General features: G+C 48.9%; 1 protein-coding gene and 1 non-coding gene across 2 annotated transcripts; one reads left to right on the top strand and one right to left on the bottom strand.

The window, feature by feature from the left end:
• Nucleotides 1-934: 934 nt before the first annotated feature.
• Nucleotides 935-1,007, bottom strand: Trnaw-cca (transfer RNA tryptophan (anticodon CCA)). Its single transcript has one exon. It is a non-coding gene; the product is annotated as a tRNA-Trp (tRNA).
• A 2,388-nt stretch (nucleotides 1,008-3,395) lies between these two features.
• LOC140922369 (uncharacterized) lies at nucleotides 3,396-7,760 on the top strand. The gene has a single exon (XM_073372359.1). The coding sequence runs from the start codon at nucleotides 3,396-3,398 to the stop codon at nucleotides 7,758-7,760; it is 4,365 nt and encodes a 1,454-aa protein (XP_073228460.1).
• The last annotated feature ends 1,239 nt before the right edge of the window (nucleotides 7,761-8,999 follow it).

Genomic DNA, 8,999 nt, shown 5'->3' with positions numbered 1-8,999 from the left:
GAAACAGGGAACAATCTTAGTTGACGTGGCCTGGTGAGATAGATATTGGGGCTGGAAACTGTCAGCCAGTTTCTCTCCGATGTTAGAGAAGAAATTGTTGACTAGGTTTGATTTTTCTTTGCCATCAAACCGCGAGCGATCCGTCCTCTCTTTTCAATGGACCTATCGCTTTCCTTAATTTAGGGTTATTAGTAATTGTTATGTGTTTCAATCAGTTTCAAGACTTTGATCCCTATAAAACATGTAAAACTTGTAAAAATGCATCAGTAGTATATAGGGCGGGTTTGGAAAGTAGGGGTACGTCATGTAAGCGTCACGAAATGTCCTCGATAAAAAATGGGTGTGGGGAGGGGTTAGGGTTGTACTTACCTGAAGAGGGAGAGGTTAGGGTTAGGGTTAGGGTTAGGGTTAGGGTTAGGGTTAGGGTTAGGGCTAGAGCCTCTTGTAACCCGAGTAGGTTAGGGTTAGGGTGGGGTTTATATTTGTGGAGGAGGGTTGTGTCTTGGCCTTGTGGTAAGACTAAAAATTGACGAGGGCGCATGCGCGTTGTGGAAGGTTAGGGTTTAGGGTCAGGGTTAGGGTTAAGGGTTAAGGGTTAGCATTAGGGTTAGCCTTGTGGTACGGGCAATTCACGAGGGCGCATGCGCGTCATCGAAGGTTAGGGCTAGGGTTAAGGGTTAAGGGTTAGGGTTAGGGTTAGCCTTGTGGTACGGGAAATGGGCGCATGCGCGTTGTAGAAGAAGAAAAATGGAAGGCTGCGTATTATCCGTTCTAAGGACGAGGCCCCTATAGTTCTCCGCGCCTAGACAAATACTCTCTGGGAAGACATGTGCACGAAGACGAAAAAGGAAGAAAGATAGGGCAGCAAAAGAAGAAGAAAAAGAAAGAAAGAAAAGAAGAAGAAGGAATAGTTCCCACCAAGGATCCACTCCGGAAGCCCGGGGTGGAGTCGAACCACCAACCTTTCGATTTGGAGTCGAACGCGCTACCCCTTGCGCTACCGGGCTTGGCACATGCAAACAGTCGCACAATTAGCACCAAAGAACAACCTTTTTATTTCTATTTTTACAGTGTACCGTTTACATCTCATGTTTGGGTCCGAGGCTCTTGGAGCCGTTGCTGGAGGAGAGGGGCTTGATAGGGCTTCAAGGGGGGAGGGCCGTCACTGTTCAAGAGTTCGCAATGTTGGCCGTGCGTCCAGAGGGCGAGCTAAGGGTGTTCTGGGGGACCCGCGGTATTCTAGTTGACAAGGTACGCGGCCCGCTGAGTGGTGATGAGCTTGTTGGGTAAGGCATTCCTGGCAAACACGCCTTGAAAAACAGGCCCTAACGGGGGATGGTGTCGCGCCAAATAGTCCAACTGCCCGTTCTTCAGAGGTCCTTGCTCCATCTTTCTTTTCTTCTTTAGATATCGCCAATAGGGAAGAGAGGCGATCCGTAGAGGACGTTCTCCGCAAGGGGTATAACGGGGGTCGTAGAGTAGGCGGCATGCATCGTTTCAAAGAGCAAGTCGAGGGGGTACCAAGACGGATAGCTCAGAGATTTCTAACACGACACGAATGAACCACTAGAAGAGACGCCGTTTGTAAGAGACTGAAGCACTGGGAGGCGGTGTAGTCTTTATACTCTTATCGAGTCGTGTCGTCACACATGAAGGCGTTCTTGGCCAATTGGAGCGCGAGAGGTACTCATAGTTTTATCTATGCCCCGTGGGGCCGCATACAGGTGGTACTCTTACAGGTGGGACAGAGTAAATGATTATTCTAGGGCGCATGCGTTCTTTCCCAAAGGTTTGCACAAAGAGATCGTAGAGTGCCTCCCACAAGAGAGTCTCTTGCTTGGGCCTTGATAACCTAGGGTGTACGGTTCGGGTAAGTATCTTTGCAGAGCTCTCTGTACCTTAAGGTGAGTGGTTCTTTTTTGGCTGGCAACTTTGCTCGAGTCTCACAGGGCTCTGTACGAAAACTGACGTGATATCTGTTCTTTTCAGATTGGAATTTAATCAAAGAATTTACTGCAATTGATTGGGTGAGTATTTTTTCTCTTCCGTTATTGCTTTCTATTTTTGTATCGTTTTTCTTACGAACTTCTTGTCGTTGTCTTTACTGTATTTTGACCGAACGCAGTGCAAACATGCCATTAATTGCGGTGTTTTCTTCTTGCTTTAGGTGTGTGTGATTTTAAATAATTTTATTCTCGCTGGTTGCCTTTTTAGTAAGTATTTTATTCGTTGTTTCTTGTCTTGAGGTTTCTCTCTCTAGTTGATCGTTTTCTTATGAACCTCCTGTATTTTGTCTTGAGAATATTTTAGCCGAAGGCAGTACAAACTGGTTATTGATTGCGATTTTTCTGTCTTCTTGCTTTAGGTGTGTATAAATAATTTTTTGCTTGCTGTTGCCGCTACTGCTGTTTTTGCTGGTTTTTAGTAAGTATTGTATCTGTTGAGTTTTCTTACGAATCTGCTGTCGTTGACTTGAGAGTATGTTAGCCGAACGCCGGGCAAATATGTCATTGATTGGGATGTGCATCTTTCTTCTTGCTTTTAGAGTGTGTGCTTTTGTAAATAGCTTCTGCTGTTCTGCAGGTTTGTCTGTTGCGTAAGTATTCGTTCTTTTCTTGTTTTACGGTTGGTCTTAGAGCGGGTGGTTTAAAGTGGTCGTTGTAAGTTTTTCTCACGCTTCGTCTTCAAACGCCAGGCATTCTTTTTTCAGCCGAGGTTTGTTTTATTAGGCTGCATTGTATGAGCCAATACTTGCCTGATCTTTTTTAAAAACGTGATTGTGGATGTAATTTTGCCTCCAAAAAACGCATTTTGTAAAACGTTTAAGCACATGGCTCGCTCACGTACAACCTTTCAGTATGCTAATTTAGCGAAGGTCATTAGTTTTGGCTAGCAGCCTAACAAAAGACCTTTTTTAGGCGGAACGGCTCTATTGTTTCGATGTTGGCGGTGCGGTGTTAATGAAGTATTCATCCAAAAACCTATTGTTTCCATTTGGCGGAGACGTGTTTATGAGGTATGAATGCCGAAAAAGCCTGTTGTTTCGATGTTGGCGGGGCGGTGTTAATGAAGTATTCATGCAAAAAAGTAGGTGGTCTTTTGGGCACACAAGCCATGTTTTTGCTGCTCAAAAGCTTTTGTGAACCAAAGATTCTTAGGTAAACAACTCCTTTTCTCTCTAAAAGACGGCGTAGTGTTTTAAAAAAGAGTTGACAGAAAGAGGCATTTTTTATATAGTCCCCCCAAAAAGTTGCAACATACTACAGCATTAAAGACAAAAGGGTTCTTTTCTTACATGTTGTCAATCCAATTCTTTTTTGAAAAAGCAAGGTCTTTACTACTGCCCTTTTTTTAATTCACCGTAAGTTTTTTTCTTACTGTATTCTCAGTTTTAGATGGATCCTGACTCAATGTACCTCAGCAACGACCCAGACAGCGACGCTGATTGTTTAGCCGCCCTCCAACAGGTGGAACAAGCCGCCGCCATGAACGAACCTCACTCAATGTACTTCAGCGACGGCGCGGACGGCGACGCTGATTGTTTAGCCGCCCTCCAACAGGTGGAACAAGCCGCCGTCATGAACGATACTTACTCAACGTACTTCAGCGACGGCCCAGAGGGCGACGCTGATTGTGTAGCTGCCTTGGACGCGGCCGAACAGGAACAACTGGCGTATCCGCTAGAGTTCCAACTCGTACCGCACGTGGATCGTCGAGTGCGTAAATTTGGACTGCATCGCCGTGTGTTTACCACGCGCCTCGTCCAACGTGGAGGTGCCCTTCGTCCCGAACTGATTCCGCGAGACCAGCTTCCATCTTTGTTGGATCAAGCCCTCCAGATCGCCATCCAGCGCCAAGTGTTGGACCAGCCGGGGGTGCACGACAATGATCACTTAATGATCAATATGTCCAGCAACAGACTACAGCACGCCTACCAGTCTTCCCGCGTCAGAGTCCGTGATTGGCTCCAAGACACCGAACCCGCCCAAATGATGATGCAACAACTAAGTAAAATTCTCAACTCCAACGAGAACTTTGCGATCGATGATAGCTTCCATATTGAAGTCAGTCATATCCGAGACAGTGGAGTCGGGTCAGGCAGTCGCGGCCAACGGCCCGGCACCCAACCCATTGAACAGTTGTTAAAATCCAAAAAAAGTGTCGTACGTATTCAAAACAAGGATGAATTATGCTGCGCCCGAGCGTTGGTCACCGCCAAAGCGTACCGAGATTGGGGCAGCCGTGACAGCCAGTATAAAACCATTATGCAAGGACAACCCCTTCAAGAACAGAAGGCTCGCCAACTACACAGACGTGCCCGTGTACCCGAAGGCCCTTGTGGCCTAGGAGAACTGAACTTATTTCAAATTGTATTAGTCGTCTACCAAATTGTGGTGGTGTCCGCCGACCATGGGTATCAAATTATTTTTAAAGGCCCTCGCCAACCCGAGGACAAACTCCTCTGCCTCATCAAAGTCCAGGACCATTACCATGTATGTCATTCGTTGAGTGGCTTCTTTGGCAAAAACTATTTTTGCCTTGACTGTGAAAAATCCTTTAACAGCAACGATTTGCAACATCACCGTTGCCCAGGCCGGAAATGTACCTGTTGCCACCAAGCCCATTGCCGCGACTTTTCCACAGCAGCTGGCCCTGCCGCCGTCCTATGCCGAGACTGCAAGCGCTTCTTTTTCGGCGCCGACTGCCTCCTGAACCATCAGACGCATACCAGTGCGGGGCGTGTAGCGCCCGTTCCCCAGGCATCCGTGTGCAGTACCCAAAAGCGTTGCCCTGACTGCCAGACATTGTGCCAAGGATCAGCCGTCCAAAGACACAAATGCGGGTACGGCAAATGCCCGTCGTGTCAAGAACAGGTGCCCACAGACACCCATCGATGTTACATCCAGCCGATCGTAGAGCAGGCACGCCCCATTGGTCCACGCAACCATCGTGGAGCCTCCGCCGGGTTGGCCACCCTCCAAGCCAATCTAAGTGAGGAAACCGAGCCTGATCCAGCCGAACCTGAGACTACAAACGTCTTGCCCCATCCATTATTCCTCTACTTTGACATTGAAGCCCGCCAAGACACCGGTGAGCACGTGGCCAATTTACTGTGTGCGGAAACCAGTGAAAGTGATGAACAGTTCACCTTCAGGGGTGAATCCTGCATAGAAGAATTTCTGGATTGGACCCAATCCTTAACGCGGACCCCTAACCCGCACATCAAAAGAAACATAATATGTATCGCGCACAACTTCAAGGGGTACGACAGTTACTTTATTTTGGAACATTGTTACAAACTATACCTCAAACCAGACCAATTGGTCAATGGGGCCAAAATTTTATCCCTATCACTGACGGACCTTCGCTTCCTGGACAGTTTATCTTTTTTGCCAATGCCCTTGGCCGCGTTTCCTAAAGCCTTTGGATTACAAGAACTGAAAAAGGGGTTTTTTCCCCATTTTTTTAATACCCAAGACCACCAAGACTACATTGGACCTATCCCAGCCCAAGATTACTATGACCCTCAAGATATGTCGCCTGCCAGAAAAGAGGAGTTTATGCAGTGGCATGCAGAACGCCGGGCCGAAAACTACGAGTTTAACTTCAGTGAGGAACTCCTTAGTTACTGTCAAAGTGATGTTCGCCTCCTCAAAGAAGGATGTACCAAATTTGCCACCGAATTTGAACACCTGGCGGGGTTTAACCCGTTTGAACATTGTGTGACCATCGCCTCAGCCTGCAACCGTTTTTTTCGCGAACATTGTTTGACTCCTCAGACCATTGCCTCCGAACCCATTCGAGGCTGGCATCACAAAGGCAAACCTTATTCCCGAGCTGCCCTGGAATGGCTCTATTGGCAAGAGCACGTGGAACGAGAGGCCCGACATGCTGCCATCACCCCCGACGAGTGGGAGCACCATGACCTGATGGCCCAAGCCTATCCTGACTACCCTCATCCGTTTTTGGAAGAAGATTACATTCAGCATGCCAAAAACAAAGGTGAAATGACGCTCCTGATCGCCTGCCAGCCCATGCGCGTGGACGGCTACAATCCCACCACACGCACCGTCTACGAATTCCACGGTTGTTTTTTCCACGGGTGCCCTGCCTGTTTTCCGAACCGCCGAGTCCAGATCCGGATGCACGATCGCCAGACCATGCATGACCTGTACCTTCGCACCCAGGTGAGAGACCAAGCCATCGTTCAGTCTGGGTACTCTCTCCAAACCATGTGGGAGTGCGAGTGGAAACGTCTCAAGGCCAGCCGCGAAGATATCCAAGGGTTCGTGGACGGGTTGGAGCTCGTAGACCGCCTAGAACCTCGAGACGCCTTTTATGGGGGCCGTACTGAAGCCGTGACCATGCATGCCGTTGCCGATCCAGACCAAGGTGAATCCATTCAGTACTTGGATTTTACCTCCTTGTACCCCTGGGTCAATAAAAATTGCACGTACCCAGTGGGTCATCCAGTCATCCTGACAGAACTTGAGTCCACCGACTTGTCGTCCTACTTTGGTTTGGCCAAAGTGACCGTGCTGCCGCCGTATGGGTTGTACTTACCCGTGCTGCCCTACAGAGCCCAAGGCAAACTCCTCTTCCCGTTGTGTCGTTCCTGCGTCGAAGCCGAATTGGCCAAACCCCTCTTAGAAAGGAGTCATGACTGCCTTCACGCGGACAGAGATCGCACTCTGACTGGTACGTGGACCACCATAGAATTGGAAGAAGCCCTAGCCCAAGGCTACGACATTGTGAAAGTGCACGAAGTATGGCATTTTCCGCATACCAGTTCTTCCCTCTTCACCCAATACATTAACACCTTCTTGAAGATCAAACAGGAAGCCGATGGGTGGCTAGCCAGCGTAGGTACAGATGAATTAAAACGACAGGAGTACATAACAGCCTACCAGCAACACGAAGGGGTCCAGCTGGACTACGCGCAGATCGAAAAGAACCCCGCCAAACGTGCCTTGGCGAAATTGATGCTCAATAGTTTTTGGGGCAAATTTGGCCAGGCCAGCAACAAATCGCAAGTGGAAAGCATTTCCAGTCCTGCCAAGTTTCATCAACTCCTCAACCAAGATGATGTTCACCTCCACGCCATCCGTGTGGTTAACGAAGAGATGTTAGAAATCGTCTATAATAAGATTGCGGAAGCCGCACCCATCCAGCCTCACATCAACATTTTCATCGCCGCCTTTACGACCGCCCATGCCCGTCTGCATTTGTATCGTCAAGCCTTGTTCCTGTTACAGCCCCAGCAAGTTTTGTACATGGACACCGATTCCATCATTTACAAACATGCTCCAGGGCAACCCACCCTCGAGACGGGAGCGTACCTGGGCCAGTTCAAAAATGAATTAGACGAGGGAGATACCATTATTGAATTCGCCACGGCTGGTCCCAAAAATTATGGATACCGCACCCAAAAACGGAAAGTGGAGTGCAAAGTCAGAGGCTTTTCCCTCAATGCCCGCGGTCAAGAACAACTGAACTTTGACATTTTAAAACGCAATGTCCTCGACGAACTTCACCATCCTCAAGCCCAGGCGAGATCCATTCCCATCTTCACCCCCCACAAGATCGTGCGGGATGACACAACCAAGCGACTCCAAACGAGGACCGAAATTAAGCGCTACCAGTTGGTGGCGAGCAAACGCGTGGTGGATCCCAGCACCTTTCATTCCTATCCGTATGGCTTCACGCCCGCTCCACAAGACGGTGACGTCAGTGATAATGACAGTGTATTTTCCCTTTAAAAAAAAAAAAAAAAAAAAAATGAAAAACCCTAAAAAAAAAATTTAAAATGCCAAAAACCCCATAAAGCCCAGCGACAATGAGTGAAGGGAGTGGTGCCTTCATGACACCCCCGTCTGAGAACGGATAATACGCGGCGGGCCCAATCACTGACCGCGGGGGACTGGGAACCCACATGTTGAATCTACGAGACATTTCGTGACACTTCCATTTTTTTATTGGGTACGTTGAGGACAATAATAATGACATGTATTTAGTCCATTCTTGTTGCGAAAGTAGGACCAAGCAACCAAACTACCCATTGTACATGGTGTAAACAGTAAATAAAGCATGACAAAAAACTGAAGTCTTTTTTTTCACACACAAAGAAGAAAACAACAACCAGATTACAATTTGAGTTTGCGTTTCGCTTGCATGATTTTTTTGACAAGGGCTTCAGTCCAAGTCTTTTTTCCCGGGAGGGCTTGAATGGCGCCAATCATCTTGTCATCGCCTTTCCACTTGTCCTGGAGATTGCGCGCCCGAGAATAATCAATATCGTGCTGTTTGGAAATGCGGTCCAGCCGGTTGATGCCGGGATCCCCGCGCTTCAGACGTTTCTCCAAATGGGTGCCTGGGCCCATGTATTGATACCCCGGCCAATGAAATTCGATGCCTGTCTTGCCCAACCATTTTTGGACGTCCAAGCCACGACCGACCATGCGACGGCGGCGCCGTCCACGGCGCGACGCGCGGCGGCGGCGTCTAGTAGTCCTTGCCATCGAGTTTCCGCTGCACCTTTTCACCCCACTCGCTCCAGCCGGGTTGACGTTTCAACTTCTGCGTTTCTTTGGGCACCTTGGGGAGATGATAACTGAAGCGGATTTTTTTCTTCTTCTGGGTGGGAGCAGGGGACTTGCCTTTGCTCTTGGACGTACTGGGAATGGGCGCGGCCAATTCCTCTTCCCAATCGTCGGCCGGTAACGAGATGGGTGTCTTGGACAGAAATTTCGGCTTGGGTGGAACTTTCGGCTTCCCTTTGGGTGTGGTCTTGGGTTGGGGCGTGCTGCTTTTTATAAGCGTTTTCAAGAAGGTCTCCATGGGTCCTTGGGCAAACTGGTCGTCGTCGTCGTCGTCGGCCCCCGCCGCCCCTCCGGCCGCCGGCAAATTCATGGTCCGCACGCGTCTGGTGGCTCGACGCACCTGGGGTCCCAGGGCTTTGAGGCGGATCTTTTTGGTGGCCGGCGGGATCTCGGGGGAAG

This window comes from Porites lutea, chromosome 13 (genome assembly GCF_958299795.1).
Source record: "Porites lutea chromosome 13, jaPorLute2.1, whole genome shotgun sequence".
Classification (NCBI taxonomy): domain Eukaryota; kingdom Metazoa; phylum Cnidaria; class Anthozoa; order Scleractinia; family Poritidae; genus Porites; species Porites lutea.
This window is presented reverse-complemented; position numbering and strand designations above follow the sequence as displayed.

Coding starts and splice junctions, on each gene's coding strand:
- LOC140922369 (XM_073372359.1), top strand. CDS start 3,396: ATGGATCCTGACTCAATGTACCTCAGCAACGACCCAGACAGCGACGCT.